The sequence below is a fragment of the Cyclopterus lumpus genome, chromosome 16 (assembly GCF_009769545.1).
Source record: "Cyclopterus lumpus isolate fCycLum1 chromosome 16, fCycLum1.pri, whole genome shotgun sequence".
NCBI lineage: Eukaryota > Metazoa > Chordata > Actinopteri > Perciformes > Cyclopteridae > Cyclopterus > Cyclopterus lumpus.
In genome coordinates, this window is record NC_046981.1 from 12,840,280 (window position 1) to 12,864,763 (window position 24,484).

Sequence of the window (24,484 nt, forward strand, 5' to 3'; positions counted from 1 at the left end):
GTGTGTGTGTGTGTGTGTGTGTGTGTGTGTGTGTGTGTGTGTGTGTGTGTGTGTGTGTGTGTGTGTGTGTGTGTGTGTGTGTGTGTGTGTGTGTGTGTGTGTGTGTGTGTGTGTGTGTGTGTGTGTGTGTGTGTGTGTGTGTGTGTGTGTGTGTGTGTGTGTGTGTGTGTGTGTGTGTGTGTGTGTGTGTGTGTGTGTGTGTGTGTGTGTGTGTGTGTGTGTGTGTGTGTGTGTGTGTGTGTGTGTGTGTGTGTGTGTGTGTGTGTGTGTGTGTGTGTGTGTGTGTGTGTGTGTGTGTGTGTGTGTGTGTGTGTGTGTGTGTGTGTGTGTGTGTGTGGGCTTTAGTTCTTCCTGGTCATTTATCCTATTTTAAGGTCTTTTACTCTGCTGCCCTCTTCTTAATACCACTTTCACTCTGTTGCTTTGGGGCTCTCTGTCACCCAATTGCTTTTCATTAGTGTGGATAGGTTGGAGAGGTAGAAAGAGAGGCAGCGTGGGTTTGAATACGTCTTCTTCCCAATTTGTATACTGGCTTTACTACTACTTTTTTTCTTCTCTAGAATTGATATGTTGGGCTGCGATTGAAAGCCGTTTTGATACCTGAATATAGAATGTTGGAAACGATGCATTTCACAATTTACAAAAGCCCAAAGTGTGCTGATGGGATGCTTTTCTTTTTGTACCCATGTAGATTCAGATTAAGAAACACTTTGTTTAACGCAAGCAATAGTTTTTGATATCTTTGACTATAATAAAACAAAATGGATTTAGTATTAGTGTTTACACATGGCTATATCTAGATGATTTGTTTAATGGTGTGAGTTAGCATGCTTGTACATAATGGATACATTTGTTAATTGTGTCGGCATTTTATGGGCTTGAATTCATTGTGCGTGTGTGTGTTTGTGTGTGTGTGTGTGTGTGTGTGTGTGCGCGCGCCTCTCGGTGAGTAGGCAGCGTATTACTTGTCTTGGTGCAATGAGCCAGGCCTTGTATTAGGCAGGTTGAGCTGCAGGGGGAATTTTGTAACACTTGACCTGTTTCACTGAGTCATTTGTGTGGATGGAGGAAGAGAGAGGGAGAGAAGAGGAGGGAGTGAGCAAGCGAGTATGGGGAGGGCAGCACAAGTGGTTCGGGGGGGAATGGAGGGATGAGTGACAATTAGATGTGATTGAAAGAGAGGGAGAGAGAACAACAGCTGGGGAAGCCGGGGGGGGGGAAGAAAAATGAGATGACAGTTCCTTCATATTTCGTCTCTCTTACTTTCTCTCTCCATCTCTTTCTCTCACTCACCCCTCCATCTTTGTCCTTCATTCAGCTGCCTCTCAGGCAGGCCTGGTTGAGTCGCCCTCCTCCTCATTAGTCACCCCTTCAACCTTAAAGGTCAGAAGCACAAACTTAGCACTTTAAAATGCAAGAATATCAAACTTCTTTGTGTAAATGTTTCCGCCTGTTATTGGTGCTGTTTTTGTGTATGCTCACGCACACTCCACTCTGTGTGTGCGTGTGTGTGTGTGTGTGTGTCTTGGTGCATGTGTTAAAAATACAGCTTTCCACATAGATATTAATAGTGCAGTTTTTCATTCGGGGAGCTCAGCTGGTGGTCTCCTGCCTTGGAGGAAGCGCTTAAGCCGTATATCTGCATCACTGGCTACTTGTTCTCTCTCGGATGCCTCTTCCTGCTCTCCTCACAGTGTGTGTGTGTGTGTGTGTGTGTGCGGCCGTCACTTGGGCTCACATTGGGAGGACTCGTCTTTCTTATGGGGACAAAATAACATCCCTACAACGTAAAGTCTTCAAGGAAATGAATAGAAGTTAATTGTGTGTGCGTGTGTGTGCGTGTGTGTGCGCGCTTGCATTTTTTAAATCTCCCCTTTGGGTGAAATGAATATAAAGTAGTGGTGATTATAATAAAGGCCATATTAAAAGATGTCAAACGTTCAATTCACCCCAATAACAATGCACACCTTTTGTGGTATCCAGCCATGCGGATGATTAGATTTTTATTTGAGTTTCAGTGTAACTACTTTCTGTTGAATAAGATGTCCAGATTAGAAGCCCCTCATGATTACATTATTTGATCCCATTAATGTGCAAAAAAAGGATGTGCAGATACTTTCAGTGTTTGTACCCGGTGAGCAACTTTAGGAATGAATGGAGCACACAACCCAGCAGCAGTTCTCATTAATATGTCCATGCTCCCGTTAGCTTAAGCAACCTAGGAAAAAGTCTCTCATAAAAAAATATTTAAAAAATGAATGATGCCCATCCATGGCATTGTTTGTTGAGTCCAACTCTCCCTCCAAATAATTAGTAGAGATCCAATCACAATGCAGGCTTAATGCCAAGAATCCCAAGTCAACACCCGGTGTAAATACAAAAGGCTTCTGGATTCAGGTTTATTATCCAGATAGTGTAGGAAAAGAAATGCACTGGCCTCACTCCCTTCTCCTTCAAATCTGCTTTCATTACCCTCCTTGTCCCCCGATCTCCCCTGTCGCCGACTCCACCACTCCTGCCACAGCTGCGTACAGTCTTCACTTCTGGTGTGACGGCTGGTGTGGCGACTTCTGGCTGCCAGCACGTCCTCTGGTGACACGAGGGCCCGCCGTCAGTCGAAACACAGCCTGGTGTTTGGTGACATTTAGCATTTCACCGCAAAGAATTATGCATCAGTGTTGACATTCAGCCTTATGCATAACATTCATGATGTATGTGGCACTTCCTGTAGGCGCTGCAGCAGAGAGAGGGGCAAAGGAGTGTGTCACAGCTGAGGCACGGAAACGCAACATCCACCTGGGCACATGTACACAAAGACCATGTATACAATAGCTCTGTTGCATTAACACCGGAACATTAATGTCCACATACATCCTCTTGAACCCGGATCATCAAGCTTCATGAATAGATTTGAAAGTCATGTGTTTCATGTTGCTTTCCATTCTTGTGTCTTCATTATGGATTCAAGACTGATCCACACACGCACGCACGCACGCGCACACACACAAAACACACACACACACAGACACACACACAAAAAAACCTCCCTGTGGTACTTCACTTTATACATTCTTTGCAGATTAATTCTGGGAAGACACTTTTTATGATCCCCAATTTATGTCAGCAGCCAGGCGGGCCTCCCCTCTCTGCTGCGCCTCCTCTTATCTCCTCCGCCTCATGTCTCTGTCTCCCTCTACATGTGCGCTCAATGAAACAATGGAACTCTCTAGTAACGAGCAATGAGTTTGTCAGGTTTTAAAAGGAGAGGGACACAAATGGTGGGTGGGGGGGGGGGAGACGAGAGGATGTGAAGATAATGGGTTTCTGTGGTGATTAACATTCCAGAGTGGCGCGTCAAAAAAAAAAAAAAAAATAAAGTGTGACTGTCCTATTGTGTCTTTACTGACAGCCAAAAGAACGGCGGTCTCGGAAACAGGTTTGGTCTGTGGCTCTGAGGCTGAGAAACACGGCGCGTCTAAATGAGTCTGAGCATCTCCACATCTAACCCTGTGTGAACTGAGAGTGACACATTCCCCCTGTTTGTTGTAAGAAAAGACCCACGTTTACACAGGGAGATCTTGTCCTCTCAGTCAGTGAGTCAGCCGGCGAGCTGACTAACCGGTCATTCAGTCTGAATGTGACCTCCAGGTTGCAGCCATACTGCTGTGACACACCTGTCACCTGGAGGTGTGTGTGTGTGTGTGTGTGTGTGTTGTGCAGTCAGGTGCAGCTTTCACTTAACTCAATAGGCAGTAAAAAAAACAAAAACAAGTAGTTCATAAATGTTTATAGAAATGTGACCCATATAACATTTGGGGCACTTCTACTATTTCTTAATAATAGATTTGTGATTCAAGGAGTGAAAAAGCTTTTGCCGAGGCTTCATAAAAGAAAGTAAAATAAATAGTAAACATTAAAAAAAACAATACGATAAACATGAAAACAAAATGCAACAAGCAATCCAAATATCCATCTAAGAAAACAAATGGTAAGAGTTGCTTATTGTATAGTGGGTGGACAGTCTGCCAGAAAACACCCACTTATGTGCTTCAGTAAAACTCCACATCTTACTGGAGACAACTAAATTGCTTGTTTAGTAATGGTACAAAAATAAGCAATCGGCTCTACTCTGTTTGCAGCGGCATTTTTATTCATATATGAATGAATAATATAAAATGTCTTTGTTCTTATCAATAAAATACATATGAATTATTTATTATTCAAATATTTCCCTTTTTGTATTACTCGATCAAACAAAGATTTGATAGAATCTCATTACAGTAGCACAGGTGACCTTGATGGAAATCAAACCCTTAAACTTGACATTAGTTTGTACCATTTTGAACTAAGAGGACCTAGACCCAATTCTGCCCCAGGCTTTATCATCAATATTCCTTTCACTTTTCGTGCTGGATATGGGCCACAAATGCCTATCTAATCAGGTAGTCTGTTGGTTGCTCATGGATTCAGCGCTAAGATCAGTGGATTCTCTCCAGCACCCGACTTTGATCCTAATGTCTCATCCGCCCTCAGATCAAAATGTACATCCGACTGCTCCCTGCTGTTCCACTGGGCTGTGCATGCAGCCGCACACAGTCAGGTGTGCTCTGAAAGCTGAGGAGAGCAGACGGGTTTTTTGAGCTAACTTCAGTCAGGGATTAAGGATACATTTACTGCCCATTGAGGTGTGTGTAATAGTATCTATTTTTGACTCGCCTGGTTTTTCCCTAAGAAAGTCATCAAAACCTCTTGCATCATCGCCGGCTTTTACACGCTCCTTTCTTACAGGTGCTTTCTGTAAGACACACACTTTGAGTGCGCGCTGTGTATTCTCTCTATTTATGAGCATTTCCGTTTGTGTATATGTTGTTTGCACATAAACTGTGTGTGTACAAGCATGTGACTGAGGGGTGTGTGTGCGTGTGTGCGTGCTCCCTCTCTTCTGGCATGCCTAACTTGCTCTGACACATCTGTGGCTTTTCCAGGCGAATCAGGGCCGGTGCCAAACTGCCAAGAAATCAATGCAACATACTCTGCTCTCTCCTTTCCCCTCATATTCCTCCCTCTCCCTCAGTCTACCCTCTCTACTTTTTCTCTCTGTCTCTTCTCCTTTTTTCTCCCTCTGTCTTGCTCAGAGCCCTTATTAAAAATGGAGTGAGTGTGTGCTGCATATTTAAAATGGTCATGGATGGATTTAAACGGCTGATGGTATTTAGTGTCTCCTCAGGGAGCTGCTATGAGCCCTTAAGCTGACTCCTCTGACTGGAGCCTGACTGACTGGTGAGCGCACACTAAACCTCTAATAATGACTTGTGTACAAATAGTGAGCCCAGCGCATGCATGCAGATACACACACAAATAGGCAGGCATGCACACGTACACACACTTCTTCTCATTATAGCACACCAGTGGCGAGGACGCTGGTCACGTTCGTTATGGGTGGAATGGATGCAATAGAGTGTGTGTGTGTGTGTGTGTGTGTGTGTGTGAGCGCGTGCACTCAGCGGTCAATAACTCATTAGTTTGCCTGCTTTGATGTAGCAGTGTGTAAATGTTTTTAACTGTATTTGAAGATACTTCTATGGGTTCACAGGCATGTCTAAGTGCGTCTGCGTCTGTGTGTGTGTGTGTGTGTGTGTGTGTGTGTGTGTGTGTGTGTGTGTGTGTGTACTCTTGACAACGGTCAGGGTAGATGACACACTGAGCCCCTTCAGGTTGAGCAGCAAGTGTTTCTGTCATGTTGTCTTTCATGCTGGCTTGGATTTGGGCTCCAATCTGCTCCTAAGTGTCCTTCACTGAAACCTTATTGATTACCCAACACATTCTCTAACACAAAACAAACACTCGGAAGCCCCCGCACGCACGGACGGGAGGGCAGGAGCATCTGAACAGGCACATGTGGAGGTGGAGTAGATTGAGTAGTTTGGTAATATCTGAATATTTGCACATAAGAGTATTCTTTAATAAAGTAACCTGCGCGTGCAACCAGTTTTCCTTTTGGAACAATGAAATCGACCGGCACGGCCTTCACGGTGGAGAATGAGAAAGTAGATCTGTTCATTATTGTCGTGATGTCGTTGCGATGCGTGTTCGGCCGTTCGCTATCTTTCAACATGTGAGAGTTGAAGCATGTCCATGAATGGGAGTATCTGCATCCGTGCACATGCAGGAGAAAAGCGCCTCGCTTTTGGACGTTGATCTCTGTGTGCACTTGCGCTTTCCTGCTTGGCCTTGACACGCGTGTGCGTGTGCGCGTGTGTGTGTGTGTGTGTGTCTGCGCCTGCCAGCATGCGTGCTCCCGTTTGTGTTTGTGTTTGCATTTTCAAGACACTGGCCAGTGAGTAACAAACAGTGTGTTGTTTTGTTGACAGAGCTGTACAACCGACACAATGATGAACTTCGGCAGTTAGATGAACAGTCGGTTTTTATTCCCACAGATTTGTTTGAGGTGTAGTTTATGCGAGTGTGCGTTTGCACATCCTGTGCCAGAATACAGGTTGCATCCTTTTAACCAATGCATAAATCACCAGCACGCCAATCAACCACATTTAAACACTGATGAAACAATTCTTCAGATAAATTGAACTCTGAATGCTTTCTTCTCCACCTTCCTGTCTCTTCTGTATTCTATTGTCCCTACCCGCTCCCAGTGGCAATGCATAACTGAATGGCAATGGAGGAAACGTCTTTTTTAATGAGGGTTTGGATCCGAGTGCAGCGGGAGTGTAGTTCTTAGGTGTTTTGACAGCCTGCATTGTTGTGCTTTCTCTCCAGGGGCATGGGATGAAGAGTAAAGTGAATGAATGTGGAGAGCATGCAGGGCCATTATTGCTCTGCGTGTCATTAATCAGTAGCTGATGAGAGGCAGTTTGACGGAGAGATGGGCCTATTACTGCCACAGTGCTCTCAGGACCCTCCAATGCGAGACTCTTTTAAGCCTACTTTGCGGTCAACAATACAGCAGGTACAAACATAGTAAACAGCACTTGAAAGGAAATCGTTATCCCTCCCCCCAAAAAAACAATTCTTAAAAAAAAGAGTGGGACCTTTTAATAAAAAATAAAAAATTCTTCGATTTACTTCCCCCCTACACAACGTCTATTTCTCCTTACATCCACCATCCAGCTTGAATCTCCTATTCTCTCAGTTCTATGTTCTTTCCTATATGTTCTACACCCTTCCCTTCTTCACCATCCCCGTCTCTTCCTCTGTGCCTTGTTTCCTTTCTGGCAGTCTGTGTGAGGAACTTGGTAGGAGGGCGACATGAAGAGCGCTCTCATGTGAGGCGGCGAGAGTTGGAGATGGAAATGAACAAACTGACTCCAAGAGAAAGAGGGAGGAAAGGAGCGGTAGCCAAGTACTAGACGTCACTCTTTCCCCCACTCGTTATATCTAACGTCTCAGCACAGCGGGCGGCTGAATAGATTGCGCTCCACGGAGACCATCGCAGTGTAGCATCCCGGCTGTAGGGGAGAAATCTAAGAGGAGAGCCGAGTTTGAGGTTGTATGTGTGGCTGAGTGGTGAGGTAATGAGGTGAGAGTCCCTTCTTGCCAGAGGTTAGCAGTGGTTAGGAGGGCAGGTAAACATACCAGCTGCTCCTGACTGCCTGGCCTCAAGGCCGCAGTGACACTGGTAGAGGAGGAGAGCGTGTTGTGGGGGAGGTGAGGGATGATGGATGAGAAAGCCTAAAGGCATTGTGAGGTAAAATATGGCTTGATATTCCTGGATTGCAACACGCACTGTGAATTACAGTATTTCCCCCTCGGTGGGTAGGCTGGCTGGCACTTAATTATAATCTCTGATTTCATCCATGAGTCTGCCATAATAATGATTATGTTCAGGTTTACATGCAAACACATTTTCTTGTGCGTTACTATTGATGATGTCGGACGCCTGCTGCTATTTGAAAAGCCCTTTTGAATTTCTGGCTTTTGCTCTAACAGAAACCGTTTGACATTTTGAGAAATATGCTCATTCCCTTTCTTGCAGAGACTTAGGGTACTGGGAATCTGTTTGATCTCCTCTTCTAAGTATGGAGCCACAGAGGCAAAGATGTGAATAGCTTATCTTATCATAGAGAAGCAGGAGGGAAACAGCAAGACTGGCTCTCTCCAACCTCGAAACATCCATCTGAAGCTCAATAATTAACACGTCACGTCTAGTTTGTTTAATCGGTTGAAAAACACAAACGTTGCGTCATTTTACTGGGAGTTACCTGACCGAGCAAAGGGACTTCCCAGAGACACCTGACGCCGCACAGAGGTGCTGGAGGACGAGAAATACAAATAAATGAAGACATTGGTATATCATAACTTACTATAAAACTAATTTTTGCTTTAATCTAATGATATTCTTTGTGTTTATAACTTCAGTCTTGTCCCATTGTACAGTCTTCCAGTCTTTTGCTGAGCCCCACTCAAGCTTCATAGTCGAATGGTATCGATCTTTTCATCCAACACGCCCAGGCTACATGGAAAGTGTAACTTATCCGTATGTGCCACAGAGATCCGCCCTACTAACCTAAAAATAGGCGTGACTTTTACACAAATGGGTCATGAAGTGTCTAAAGATGTCGTATCCATTTTGCATATCATGTTATGGGCTACTTTGTCAACATATGATTATTGATAGATATTGATAGATTGATATATATATATCATTTTTTATTGTATTTATATTGATAAATAGTTTCAACAATATCCCAGGGATAAAAACAGTATTTAATGTTTGTCAGCTGATTGAATTTAAAGAGTGTATAGCTATTTTACTGCTGTATTACACACATTCCTGATGTCATCAGACCTTTTAAAAATGTTGAGTTAGGTTTACATTTAGATGGCAGATTGTGCCATTTAAATGTTTCATTCTATGTATTGGAGCATCATAATTAGAATAGTGAACCAGAATTGATATGTAATCGGTCATAAAAGAAACGGTATGTTAAATACAACATGTAGTATTTTAATAAAGCCATTTCAATTTTGAGACGGTGGTGTAACATATCATTAGTTTGATATTTAAAAGTGCTAAAATGGGTTTAGACATATGTGCTGCGGTGGATGTGATGACAATCTGACCTGTGCTTTTTGAGCACCTATTATTCCGTTAAGTATCTGCTCGCTGGTTCCAGCTCTACCTGTTACCTCCTACGTGAGTGTGCATGTGTGTGTGCATGTGTGTGTGCGTCTGTGTGTGTGTGTGTGTGTGTGTGTGTGTGTGTCTAAGTCTAATGCAACACAGCTTTCTCTGCTGGCTGCAGCCGACCACCTCAGTACCAGTGTAAAGTGGACTGTAAATATTTACAGGCAGACGGCAAGAGGCGAACGGCGACCTTGTCAGAGAGAAAAAGAAAGGGAGATGGAGGGGAGGGGATGATGGAGGCTTGGAGAGGGGGGAAGAGAGGGAGAGTGAGTTCCTGCCTTCTCCCAAGGCAACTGAGTGTGCTTTGATGCACTGTGGCAGGGAACACACTGTCTCCCCAGAGAGGGAGAGCAGCATCAGCAGCACACACACCATACAGAGTTTTCACATTACCACCACACAGCTTTTTGAAATGTCAAAATGCACATACATCCTCACGCTCACAGTATGTACACCCAGACGCAGTGTCAGTGACATGAATTTAATCTCAGACCGTTGAAAGGCACGAGGTTGAGCTCTGGAATCACAGTAGATTAGAAATGACCAGCATCACTGATCTGCCCAAACCAAAGACCCTGGCAACAGCATCACACACACACACACACACTAAATTCAGTCAGTTTGGTGGAGTGAGTCTGTCTTCGCGAATCCGTTCAGCGCAATCAATTAGTTTTGTGCTGAAATGAATTGTAATGGCATCATGAGTGCAGCTGAATGATAGTGGGTGTAGCAGGTCTTCAACTGCCATACAATTAATGTCAGAGGAAACTCTCACTCAACTCTGTAGCACTTGCTGTGTGTGTGTGTGTGTTTGTAGCTCATGTATGTACCAGATTAGCCACAAACCTTTTTTTCTGTTATTCCTCTTTGTCTGCCTCCCTTTATTCCCCCCTCACATTCTGTGCAGCTATCTCTGCAGTTGATTGTTGGATTACTGTATTACCAGAGACGCGAGGCAGGCGTACACACAGCTCAACCTGAATGAATGAGTCAATGGATGGATAGTGTGTTGGTTTTTCCAAGTTAACCTTAGAATCTAAAGGGTAGGATTCCTCTTTTCTCTTAGTGAGCAATGAGATTACATGTACTGTTCTTTATCTTAATCTCTTTCAGAGGCCATCAATTCGTTCCGTCCTAATCTCATCTCCAGGCACTCTGCTGTGAGCGTGGTAGTGTTTTTCTATCCCGGGTAGTACTGTAACTTGCGTCTCCGCTGAGTTCAAAAGGCTTGAATTTCAGATGAAACCAGTTTGTCTCGTTATGTTCAAACTTTGCATTGAGGGCAAACCTTTGCTGGAACTTGCGTGTTTCAACTGACAAAGAAAAAGGGAATACCAAATCAAATGTTTGCTCCTTCAAAGACGTTAATGTGGAGCGATCAAACGCTCTTGTTATATAATTAAATAGACACGTCTCACTTTGCAAAAAGCATACTGGAGAGTGACTTAAAAGGAAACAAAGTGAAGAGGACACGCAGTCAAATTCACCAGCGGGACTCCATTCCACCACATGGCCAAGGCTGCGGCCCAATGAGCCAACAGGACGCCGCAGGCTTTGGATATTTTGGTCAACTGTCCCTAAAAAGTAAAGCTAACCCATTAGGAATGAGTTTGATCATCAGCTACAGTAGGATTGTTTATCCAGCGAGTCTAGTGGTCTGCTAATCTCTTAAACCAAGACCAACCACATACTCTGTATATCTCAACCGTTTCGACAATGGATCACCCTGGACGAGATGAACAATTTCTGATTTGACAGTTGTTGTTTCTTGGCTTTCACGGTAGTAAAAGTGTGTGTGTGTGTGTGTGTGTGTGTGTGTGTGTGTGTGTGTGTGTGTGTGTGTGTGTGTGTGTGTGTGTGTGTGTGTGTGTGTGTGTGTGTGTGTGTGTGTGTGTGTGTGTGTGTGTGTGTGTGTGTGTGTGTGTGTGTGTGTGTGTGTGTGTGTGTGTGTGTGTGTGTGTGTGTGTGTGTGTGTGTGTGTGTGTGTGTGTGCGCGCGTGTGCGCGCAAGGGCCATGTGTGCACAGATTTGTGGATGAGGTCAGGGAGGGTAATAAAAACAGGCTTATCTCTACTCGTTAGGCACAGGAGATAAGAGATGATGCAGACGGAGACGCTGCAGATTTGTGCTGTCGTATTACGGGGCCAAACAAGCGAATCCCAAATTGCACCGCCGATTTGAGCGGGATGACGGGAAAGAGGGATGATGGGAGTGAAGGAGGGATGGGTGGAAGGAGAGAGGAGGAGGCAGAGATAAATGGAGCAAAAGCCCGGCCTGTGCGGGGATGCTAAGGATAGGCCAGCATGTTAACCTTAATCCCCTCAGGGAGAGGCGTAAACACACAGGAAGAGAGAACATGGGATTGAGTGGAAAAGAGAGGGATGTGAGATCTTTGTCTTCCAGCTCTCTCCTTCATCTCCTCAGTGTGTGATCAGCCAGTTGCAGGCGGCGGACGGGAAATCCCTCGACTTATCTGAAGCCAGCATCTTAATCACAGACTCCATCTCACTCGGCTCTGCCTGCTCCCTCACCCTCTTTTTCTCTTCTCACCTCCTCTCTCCTCAATGTCACTCGCCACGTCATCTCCACTTGACTCATCTCTCAATGAATTGTCTTTGTCTGAGTATTCCCTCCTCATTTCAGCATTCCCGTCAGTGACCCATATGTGCCAAGTTTTTCATGGAGTCCTGATTTTCCCCAGACATAAATGAAGAGAACAAAGGTAAATCTGAAAAACGTTTGCCTCTGACTGCACAGCTGTGGTCAGTATTCAGTCATGCATCCTAAAGCTCCAGAGATTCTGGTGGTATTTCCAACTTGCTTAAGTGAGTCTGTGGTCATTTCAGTTTCAGCCAACCATCCAGGCAAATCTCCTCTTCCTTCACTCCCACGTCATCCTCCCCCAGCACAGAGACTGGGGAGGTCTGGGAGAGTGGTGGTCTATGGTTGACTGGCTTGGCCGGGCAGGCAGTGGTCATCAATGGAGGGCTCACATATAGGAAGGGAGAGGTGTGTATCTGACTCGATGGTCACTGCATCGATTGGCTTACAGAAAGGAAGCCCACCTTTTTAACTGAGTTTGAACTGTGGACATCTGCTCATTCACAGTAAAGAAAACACATGGTCAGCTGGGAGTTACTCAACTTCTCCCTGCTATAAATTTGATATTATTTTGTGTGCTCTTGTATCTGTTCTGGTATTTGAATATCTATGTAAATATGTCTTTGTGTATGCATGTGATGTTTGTCTGGGAAAGGAAGGCCGGCGGGGCAAAGGGCACGCTGCAGGCCGGTGTGTTTGTGTAAATATGTCAGACAGAGTGATGAGGATACCGGCTGCTTCTCAATACAATGTCGGGGGTGCGTGTATATGAGTGTACATTTTGTGTTTGCAAATGTTTATGGCTTTAATGTACTCTATATGTGTGGGTAAGTTCTCGTCTGGGTGTATGTCCTTGGCAAAGAGCTGCAGAGATTTAAACAGGCCCAGCAGAAGTACAGTACACACACACACACACACACACTCTCTCCCTCTGTCTGAGATGTTTCATAAGCGCACAACATGGCTGGTCCAGGGCCAACACAGAGGCCACGCTGTCGAGTCATTCACACACACAGACTCACACACCTCGATCCTTAAAATTGGCCTCTTTTCCTGCAGCGCTCTCTTCTCTATCAGAGGTTATCGGCAAGGAAGGACCCGCTTACCTGAAACCTGCTGACTGAAAATGACTTTGGTTGGATAATGACGCCTGTGAGATAAGAGTGGGGGAGGGGGAAGGGGCCTCCTATAGAGTTTTTAAAATCCAGAGAGCTAAAATGGAGTAGGGAGCGGCGTGATGATAAACAGACACGGCTCTGGAATGAGGAAGCTGTAACACAAAAACACTCAAAGACCAGGCAGGTATCACATTTGGAACCAATGTGCCCTGTAGCTGTTCAGCACGTTGGTTTTAAAGCGCCACAGCGCCACCATGTGGCCGATTACATACATTTGAGTTCATGTGATAAGATGGGGTGTCATCAATGTGAACTTTCAGTTGCCACAGTTGGAAATCTATTATCCCACTCCAGAACTTCACATCCAGTCTCGCGTGGTCGTGTCAATACACTCTGGTCTTTTATTCTTCTGGGTTAGAAAACACTTGAACCGTCGTCACTTTGAAAATGACTCAGTGACGTCTTCTCCACACTCCTTCATGACGGTCCTTGTCAAGAATCTGACTAATTATTTTGTCTTGTAAATCCTAACGTTCATATTCTTTGTTCTGGTATAACCCAAAATCAGTTTTTTGTGGGTGAGCTGAAACACCAAGACAATCTTTTAGACTGTTTTCATTTCCTACAGCCGAGCCTGATTTTCCTCCAATATAATAGCTGCTGGTCCTAATCTCTTTATTACAGAAGTGTTTGAAGCCATTAATAACTTTTTTGTTATAAAGCTAGTGTTTCAGTTAACATTTTTATTTAGAATTTATTTGGTATTTTGGCGACTACAGTTAATTATTAGAATTAAATTCAAAACATTTAGTCGCTCCAGAAGCAGAAAACTACTTTAGATGCAATGAGGGCACCACATGTTGGTTTTGTGCTGGGGGTGAAAAAACAATAGGAAACCTTTTTGTACCCCACAGAATAAATCCAAACAACGCAATTAACTCTGTTCACCCGATGACAATAAGATTTTCTGTTTGTTATATCCAGGGAACCCTTTTGTTTCATCATTAAAGAATTGGAAAGCTTCGTGATTATTGTTGTGACTCTGCTCTCAAGGTGCACATTTGGCTTTTCATATCAACAATACAAATCCACTTTGATTTATTTTTAAATGCCATGCCATTTATTTAGCCATTCCCATGTTTTTACTTCTAAATTCATGTTTATAAAGTGTATTGTGTAGTTGGTTCACAGAGACCTCCAGATACAGGCTTCAGGAAAAGCATACACGAGAGGGTCAGCAGTAAAATATGATGTGCTCTGTTGTAATGAGCAATAAATAAAGAGATGATCATTGGGAGATTGATGCGTGTGCGAAGGAATGAATATTATTTTTAGGACAGTCAAAGTAGTCTATTGTTGGAGGAGAATTGTAATTAGAGGACTAACAACATTCAATCATGACCCTTCCAATTACTAGGACCTGGGTTTGTTCTCATCAAATGAGCTTCAGATCCCCTCTGCCCTTTAACGCCCCCTAATTAGCATAATCCCATGGGATATGGGGGGGGATAATGAGCTGAGTTGCACCTTCAGTAAACACACTGTGTGCGTGCGTGCATTCATGCGTGTGCGTGTGTGTGTGTGTGTGTCTCCGTTCATGTTCAGTGTGGTTATGGTTCATTAGTGGAACCTCTGCATGATTCCTCTGGTTCATCTTAATCACCCGTGTGACTCGATGCTCTAATCAAGACCCTTTCTGTACTTCACCAGCACAGTGTCACACACACACACACACACACACACACTTTCTTTTCTATGAGGCCACCCATAGTCATGGGTCTCTTCACTTATCTTGCATGCAGTCTTGCATTATATAATAACAATAATAATACATTTTGTTTGTAAAGCACTTTACATGGTAAAAACAGAAACAATAAAAGCAATATATGCAAGAGAGATTACATAACTGTAAGAAACAACAACATACATAACTCTCATCGCAGGTTAAAAGCAGATAGATGAGTTTTAAGTGCAGTTTTTTGAAAGTGGTGAGTGTTGGAGTGTTTGTATGTGATGAGAACTTTGAACTGGATTCTCTGCTGTATGGGGATCCAGTGTAGGTTTTATTATTATTATTATTATTATTATTATTATTATAGATACATCTAAGGGCTCATAAGATGAATAATAAAATCATATCATATTAACAAAATATATATTTTTGCTAACTTTCTCAGACTTTACTTCAAAGAGTGTTTTATTTATTTAAGAAATGTTGCATTGTATAAACACGTACACACATATACAAACATACCAAACTCGTACAGGCACAATCCTGCATTGTGCCGACCCCTTAACCCTCATGGTAGACATGGTTTTATTTTATTTTGGGGGTTCACAAGGCCAAAAGGTTGTAAAACATTGTTATGTAAAATATATATATATATATATATATATATATATATCTCTCTATCTCTGGAGTGCCCTCCAGTTAAAGAGGGAATCCCCTTCTGATCTTGTCTCAAGGTATTTTCTCCCCTCTCCTTTTCCTATGTTTCAAGGTACTCGTCTTCCAGAGAAGGGTGCTACGACCGGCAGCATCATAGGAGCCATCATTGGAGTCATTATCCTCCTGGCCATCATTGGAACAGCCATAGCGATGTACCGCAAGCACAGTAGCAAAAAAGTCACCGGAGAGTGAGTGTCTGTTTAAATGTGGATGAATACAGTTCACCTCACTGTTGTTGTTGTTGTTGTTTCATGTCTGCCTGTTTGTTCCGTGTGTTGTTTGCAAACTGGCCCATTAGTTTAAATGCCACGCTGCACATTTCATATTTTTGTGACTCACCAGACAGCTCTTTGTGTTTCAGTGGTCCACCCAAGTACAAGCCCCCTCCCCCCAAGAAGACCAACAGCTCTGCTACCAGAGTGAGTCACCATCCACAAATACTTGTCAGGGGAACAATTCAATTCACCAAACAGTTGTTACACATTGTAAAGTTAACATGTTTGATTACATCTCCTGAAATATGCCGTGTGATGTGTACGTCCTCAGCAGCCAAACACAAACCATGTCCCGGCGGCCGAGGACAGACCTCTGCAGGACCAATACTACAATACCCAGAGTGCCGAGCCAGTCACGGTAAGGCAACGTGTTGGTTAAAGATGCAGAGGTGTGACGTGCACTCCAATTACTGTCAATCAATGGTGTTTTTTTTCTAACTTTGAGAACGCACACAGTGCATGTGGTGGAACATATTCTGCTATTTCACCTTTTATTAAGGTGGTGTCTGAGGTTGTTTACGCTTTTTTATTCATTAATTACAACGTGCTCATCCCTGTTGAATCCATTCAATTCATTAGTGGTATTACATGTTGTGCAGCCAAACCTTGTGAAGCGGCAGAGACGTTGTCCTACAGGGAGAGAACATCTTTAAATATACTGGAACACGCATCTAAACTAACCCATAATAACGTCAAATATTATGCAGTGTTCAATTAACACTTTCTTTGTTGTACAATGTGCAACATTGTCATTCTATTTTAAGCTTTTTTTAATTGAACATTGGGGTTTAGGTTTGAAAGGGTTCATTAAAAATAAACATATACCAAATAACGTATAGCTAATAACTGTAGACAACTTGTGAATTCATGGATAATTTAAGGTGTGTACTTTATTTCAATGTCCCATCACCCACATAGAAAAGTGTGTGTGTGTGTGTGTGTGTGTGTGTGTGTGTGTGTGTGTGTGTGTGTGTGTGTGTGTGTGTGTGTGTGTGTGTGTGTGTGTGTGTGTGTGTGTGTGTGTGTGTGTGTGTGTGTGTGTGTGTGTGTGTGTGTGTGTGTGTGTGTGTGTGTGTGTGTGTGTGTGTGTGTGTGTGTGTGTGTGTGTGTGTGTGTGTGTGTGTGTGTGTGTGTGTGTGTGTGTGTGTGTGTGTGTGTGTGTGTGTGTGTGTGTGTGTGTGTGTGTGTGTGTAATGCATCTTATCCTCAAACTGTTGTATTATGTGGCGGCCTTTCAGAAACTGATGAAACAGAAGCTGGTGGGATTTCATCTCATGTTTCCTGTGTTTCTTTTTGCTGGCAGGACCTGGATGCCTACCATGACGATGAAGCCTATGGTGAAGATGAGAGGGAGCATTATTACGCTGCTGCCCCCTCTGGCTGGGATGATCCCGGAAACAATGAGGTCCCGCCTCCTTACATGCGCACAGACAGCGACCCCCAGGACGATCATCAGGGCCCCAATGTCAGTCGCGGGGAAAGCTTTGTGTCGTCCGCCATGTTTGTGTGAGAAAACACAGAGGGGCATACGTGTGTGTGTGTGTGTGTGTGTGTGTGTGTGTGTGTGTGTGTAAATATGTGTGAGTGTATGACTGGAGATGGATTGAACTGCTGTGAATGCAAAGTGTAAGAACTTGTGAATGTGAATTGTATACTTAGATAGGAAATGTCAAGTCTGTGTAACAAAGACAGAGTTCAGTTTTGCCATTTTATTTCAGAATATTTATCTGTGGTCGGTTTACCAGTACGATGAAATAATCAGGTTCAGTTTCTAAACCACGATCGGCTTGAGCCAGCAAGACACCAAATGTTGCTCATGTATTTTATGCACAATCATACAGCGAGGGATCTAATGAAACTGCAGATGAATCAAAGACGAAAAACACCATATGCTGTGTATGAATGTCAGATCGTGAACACCATTTAATTACACTGTTGCGTTGCAATAGCACGGGCATGTTTAACACTGAAATGACTTGCATTATTGAATGCGGTCGCTATACCGCACACGGTTGCGTCCATGGCTTGGTGAGCAGGAACGATGTGCTTACACGGTGCTTCTGTCTAGACGGATCCGTCTGCTGACTTTGGTTTACAAACCCAGCTGGCATGAAGTCGGTGTAAAACAGGCGCCCTGTGGAGAAGCTATTAGCTGCAGTTAATCGGGCAGCGCTGAGACTCACAGATCATGTAAACAGCAGTCGGGGGGGGGGGGGGGGGGGGGGGTTAACTGCAGCAGAAATACTCCTGTGTTCATTTTTTATCTGAATAGTTTTTATATGCATTTGCATCTGGCTTTTGCCTTTCTTGTGAAAATTCAGTGAAACGTAGGTGGAAGGGAACATTCGAGCTATTGACTGATGGAGCGTAATTGGCGAGCAGCCTTCTTGCTGTAACATTTTACTGTTTTTTTGTTGTTGTTTTTTTAAACTTGCTTCCATCCTTCCTTAAAGCCATAGTACACGCTTCCCAGTTGCTCAAACTGAGTAGCAACAGTGCTGTATATTTTGGGGGTATCTGTTACTTGAAGACTTTTGTGCCTTTTTGTTGTTTTTATTTTTCACTTTGTCCACCAGCATGCTCAAATGGATTAGGGTAAATCTGGATTATGTCCATGAAATCTGTTGCAATTCATCTCTCTAGTGGAGGATTAAATAGTTCTTTAGGGGGTTCAAACAGGGGTTGACACAGAGCCTGCTAGTATACTGATATGTCGGTCCATTATCAGGGCCAGGGGGTTAAACTGTCAGTAATACTTATTGTGAATTGCTTCTACTCAATCATAAACCCCAAACTGTTTCTGTGTATGTTGGCGCCGTGCCAACCAGTTTATTTGATCAAAAATAGCCATGTGAGAAACTTGATCTATTTTTCCTTTTTCTGAATTATGTTGATTTGTATCTGTTTTGCTCCTCATAATTATGTTTGGAAATTCATCTTGACGGCTGTTGATTCAATAAACATTTAAATGTGTATCCTGGTCAAATCATTTTAAATACAGTTATTCATTAATGATTTGCAGCTGCAGATGTTTTTTCACCTCAGTTGTAATTCCCCCATTTCACCATGTGGTTGCAGTATGGGATGAAAGTCTGGGAGGGTTTAGCACAGCAGAGGGGCGCATCCATGAATAGCACACTGTAACATCTCATATAGAATATTATGGGGAAATAGGAGTGCTTTAGTTTCAAGCGAGTATTGCCACTTCACTACATGTATCAATACATTGGAAGGGAAAGTACAAGCACACCATTGCAGTTAAAGACTGCAGCTGCAGTACCTCCAGCTTTCCATGAGAGGGCTCTAGAATTGAAAGGCTGAAACTGCATAAGGCTTTACTGTACCACACCTGATGCAGAGGCAAGCACTCGTTCTCTGCTTCCTCCCCTCATGGCTGACTCATCTATTTCTATCTTAAGCTGCGTTTCCTCCAATCCCGTACTCACAGTCCCAGAAAAAGTCTCCTGGCACAAGAAGAAGACTATTTTTAGATCAGCGTGATTCATTTCCAGCACTGAGACTGCACCAAAGGGGCCGAGATGTGCAGTCTTAGATGCGGAATATGAGGATTACATACATCTATCCCCTGCACCACTGACTCGCATGTTTAAACCACTTGTGTCCTGCAGCTTATCCATATTAATTGAGTGCAGCAGTGTCCTGAATGAGCCAGGCCTGGTGCAGACTCGTCTCTCGCACTGCAGATGAAGGTGAGGCCTGACTAGCAGCCCACCATGACTCTGCAGTCTGCTCTCTGCTTGTATTCTGATCACACAGGTAGATGGGGATAAGAAGAACTGAATATGTAGGGGGGTCTACTCCTGACATACATTTAAGACCTGCAGAAACATTGGAAACTCTGAATCTCACTCTTCCTCTTACAGTTCTAGGTGCCTTTTTAAGAACACACTCATTTATTACTATATAAGCATCTGGATCAATAGATATGATCCAAAGATCAAGCAGGAGTCGTAGCTCTCTCTAATTGTTCAAAAGAGTGTCACATTGGTTTGGTGGGAATGTACTCTCAGGACTCGTACGTAAAGATGGGCAAAGAGGAGACGTTGAGAAATGAAATAAGTGAGTTCACAGTATGTTTGAGAATCCAAAAGAGTTGAATTGAACCACAAAGGACAAATTATTGAAGGGAAACTGTTCCCAAGCTTCGCTGCGTTACTTTTCTGGAAACTAGCAGTGATCTGTGCAGTAGCAGCGTTATAGGATTAACAGACTTTGTGAATCGGCATCCAGGTAATGAGTGAAGGAGAAGGCACAGAATAAACCTCTCATGCCTTCAATGCTGCTAAGCTGGTTAAAAATAGAGGCAGAAGAGAGGGATTGAGAGAATCGGCGTGGACATAAAACATGGGGGATGGAGGAAACGGCTGATTTGAATCCAAGCAAAGTAAGTGAGGAGGGATTTACCAGGTGACCTTGACAGTCAGTAGAAGAACTGTGTGGCCGTGCATGTTAAAAGGCGCACAAAGAAACATGCATCATGCATCCATGTTGAACCTCAGTGCTCTTTGAGCCAACAGAGACCCGGTGAACAAACTCTGCTCATCATGTGTATGACAATGATGAGCATGTTGGGCTGCATGCTGTTGGCTTGGTTGGTAAGTAGAGACACCCACACATTTATAAATACAGGCCTGCTTTAGCCTGACCAGGCTGAGGTCACCTCCAATGACCTTGAATATCTATTTTAGGAGCTGGAAAGAAATGCAGATTAAAGCACACTTTTAGAATTAAACAGCAATTTGACACATTTGGTTAAAAAAAAAAAAGTAAGAACATTATAAGTTATCCATGATTGTGTCTATTTTGTATTTTATATATTTTATTAAATAGTTTTCCCTCTTTACAACTTTCTCACCTGTTTTCATCTTAATTTCGCTTCACCCCCCTCTTTTTTTTTTTTTTTTTGGTGTCATTCCTTCTGCCATCATCTCTCAACTGGGCTAATTCTGTAAACACCAGGCCAGAAGGACACACAGGGTGAGAGGAGAGCAAGAGCACGAGGGAGGCTCGAACACTGGCACCATGGTGAGTGACGTGTCGAGACGCCCTCGCAATGGGCAAGGCATGTGAGTCTGGAGAGGAATGGAAAGAGAGAAAAACTGATAGAGCGGGTGGAGTAGATAAGGGGCACCGGCTGTGAAGGAGGAAGAGAGAGATAGAGAGAGGCTTTGGGGATTAAAGAGGAGATGAAGGTAGAGGGCAGACAAGGCCAACGGACAGCTGGGAGAGGCCTGGCTCGGCTCAGCGCTTCAAATGTTCGCCGTTTACCGACGTTACTCATTGGGTCATTGATTACATTATGGGGGACAGAAATGTATTACAACTTAAAGGCCTTCTGAATGTTAACACTTGACACAATTGGGATGATATTTCAGTGGGTGTTGTGTATTTGCTTATGTTGTGTAACAGCAAAACTTGACATTTAAACAGAACACAATTAAATACTATGACTAAAACCAACGGTGTCATCCAGCCAACACTATTGAATATTACAGCACTTTGGCCTCCACATGCCTGAGGCAGGACCAGCCGTACAGCTGCAACATGTTCATCTTTTTATTTCTCTACATAGTGAAGAAACTTATAATTTCGACATCAAAAAATTCTGCATTATTAAAAAATTCAATAATTATTTGTAAATATTCTGTGACAGTAACACGAGCAGAGAAGAGTCACAAAGTCAGTGATGAGACTCAGTAATGAGGTAACGTCAGCTACAAGGCACCATCTACCTGAGCTAACATTAGCCAGAATGTGCTACCAGTCATACCTGACCAAGTTCGTCATGGCAACAAGTGTGTTGAATTGAGCAATCATGGGTTTTATTGTTCATGAATGAACTTTTTAATTAATAGGTGATTTATAGGTGGAAGAATGTTTTTCTTTAAATAGTAACATAGTCGCCCTTTAAAAAAATAATAAATATGTGTGTATCTAAGATCGTAAACACATTTAATTCCGGTTCTCAATGCTGAGAGATAAATATGCCTTTTGAGAATGCGTGTGTTTGTGTTTGTGGATGCAACCATGTGTTTGTGTGACATTTGCAGCGGGGCAGCAGTGATCCTATTGGTTTAAAATGATGTTTACTGTTTATTGCTATCCACTCAGGTTGCTTCATTCTTCTATATCTGTCGAGGCACACCCTTTAACTGCTTTCACATGTTCTCATTTAAAGGGATAGGGTGTTCAACATGCCTTTTAAATGTCTTCCTTGATGAGCTCACAGACAACACACAGATGATGTTTTTATCGTAACTGCTCAGTTACTATCTGCAGAGGGTTGTTGAAGTGTGTGAGAGGATCGTGTGACAGACAGAGAGACGGAGAGGTGGCTCTTACATTACACATCCTTCACTCCTCTGCTGATCTGCAATGTCCTGTTCAGTACTTTCTCGTAACACCTCACAGTTTTTACCCACTCTCTTTTCAGTTTCCTTTTAATTTTGTAGTCACGTTGTGCTGAGTCTCAGCTCTTGTCCATTCAGACAGGGGGAGTGTCTTCTCTCTCCTCCAATCACAGCCATTAGTCGTGCACTGGGACTGTGCACCCAGATGTGGATGTCCATATATGTTGCTAGGCAGGTGCTCCACCTGGACAGCACAAGGGAGAGAGAAAGGATACAGAGGTGTGAGACCGTTAGACGTCATGAAGTAAAGTAATTTACTTTATGTTGCAGCAGAGGGGAAATATGCTTCAATCAGCAGGATGAGAAGGCCAACGATGTGGTCGTAAAACTACCCTATTCATAGTCTTGGATGGTAATTCATCCTAGTAGTAGTATAGTAGTAGTACTAGTATTTCATTCAGCCATCACACAATACAATGAATATAGCCTACATACAATCTAGTTTACAATATGACTGAAAAGGCACAGGCAGAAGCATAATACTTATATATGCCTATCCTACATTCTTATCAATTAATCTATACCTCAAGAAAAGAAAAAAGAAAAAACAGAAAAGAACAAATATTTTTTTTAATGCTTTATAAACAATCCTTTTGAAAACCAAAGAGGAGTTACACATTCTTATGTTGATGTTAGCATTGTTCCATAATTTAACCTCATAATAGAAATACATCTCCTTTTATCCCTTCTTTTGCTTTTTGTATACAAACATTTCTCAAACCATATTTTAAATTGTTTGCATTTATTTATAAATTTCATAACATGAGATTTACAATTAATTGATTTGTGTTATCATTTTTTTTAACAATACTTTAAAATATGAATGTGTATTCCCCAAGCTATTTATAAGTATAATCACTATTTGATCATTGTTGTTTACTGACAGTGTGGATCTCATGCTTGTTGGTCATTTTGCATGCAAACAGCAGTGATATTTTAGGGGCATACAGATGTGCAATAAATTAAAGCTGATGTCCTACAATGTGCTGCAACTGTAATGCTCTTTGGCACACATGCACCATATCTGTGGATCTCTAATGAAGGGATAACAGCAGTGTTCCAAAATATGTTCCCTATGTGTTTTAATGAGAGTGCTGTTCGACTAAGACTACTGACTAAAATCTCTAAAATCGTTGAAACTGTGAAAAGCCAGTATCATCAGTTCATTAATTTCCATACTCAAACCATTCATAATCCCTCACTCTGTGTATGGACGCTATCTGTCTGCACACAGTTATCCATCCTTAATTTGTCAGTCGTATGTAGCGAGATAAACAAATCAAAAGAAAAGCCACTTGAAACAGGACCAAAATCAACTTCTACACCATATGTTTATCACAGATTAATAAGGGCTGCGCTAAGAGAGAAAGACCTCCTAATCAGCCTGGGTTACTGTGTGCTTGGGTGTTTGCAATGGAATGACTGAATGAGTAAAAACCAGTCAACACACCATCACAGAGCCAGTCAGATGTTTCATTCCTCAGTGATGACACCACATTTTGCCTCTCGGGTACTCATCCAAACTCCCCCTCCTTCCTCGGCCCTCGTTTCATTCAATCCAAAATCACATTTCTGGGCATACGTGCAACCTTTGCCATCTCTCTCACACACACACACACACACACACTCCGACACAGATGCACCCATGCATTCAGATAACGACCTGTTTTCACAGAGTGATGATCATTCAGTCCGAGTAAACAGGCCTTGATTTAGTAGCACAAAGTGTTAGCCTGTGCAAGCTAACACGCCAGGAATCATGACTTATTGGGTTAGAGCCACTCAAGTTGATGAGGTGTGTCTCTGTGGGTGTTTTTTGTGTATATGCCCCCCCTGCCTGTTAGCATGCCAGCGTGTGTCCAGATGTTGACTTATATTTGATCAAGCTTGCAGCCACACACACTCAGAGAAACAGCACACCGAGGTTTGAAATGATGAATGAAATATACACATGGATGACACAAGGGCACAAAGACATCCGTAATTATGTGAACGTCTGTTGCTCATTTCTATTGTCAAGCAGTTTGAGTTTAACCTCTTAACATCAGTCGTGCACTGTAGGTAGGTCAAACGTGTATAAAATGGTCGAGTTTAATCCTAACTGTCCTCTGCCAACGTCCTAAAGCGGAATAACGTGAATACATCAGAATTGGAATGGGGGTTATCTGCTGAAGTAATTGTTGCCAGACACTCAATATGGGCTACATGCATAGAGCCATTCTTCAAAATATGAGGTTTGTAACGTTTAACCAGAAAATATTAGGAATACAAATCCAAAGTCAAGGTCCAATTAGTAGTAGTAGTTTGCTGGATCTTTCTATTGTGCCTCATGGTCTTCATTGTTCACTTATCATGGAGATGGTTCAGGTTGCCAGTTGTCAAACTGCTATTTCCAGCTTGTTTAGAGCAGCAAATACCAATTTCTTTCAAAATCAATGAATCTGTATAGATGTCGTTCAGCCTTTGAA

At 43.0% G+C, this 24,484-nt stretch overlaps 1 protein-coding gene across 1 annotated transcript in view; it reads left to right on the plus strand.

The window, feature by feature from the left end:
• si:ch73-22o12.1 (nectin-2) overlaps nt 1-18,558 on the plus strand; it is a 70,204-nt gene extending 51,646 nt beyond the window's left edge. Inside the window, exons 7-10 of the mRNA XM_034553801.1 lie at nt 15,363-15,498; nt 15,672-15,729; nt 15,857-15,943; nt 16,889-18,558. Coding sequence (XP_034409692.1) covers nt 15,363-15,498; nt 15,672-15,729; nt 15,857-15,943; nt 16,889-17,095 — 488 coding nt within the window. The 3' untranslated portion in view covers nt 17,096-18,558. The remainder of the gene's footprint in view (nt 1-15,362; nt 15,499-15,671; nt 15,730-15,856; nt 15,944-16,888) is intronic.
• The last annotated feature ends 5,926 nt before the right edge of the window (nt 18,559-24,484 follow it).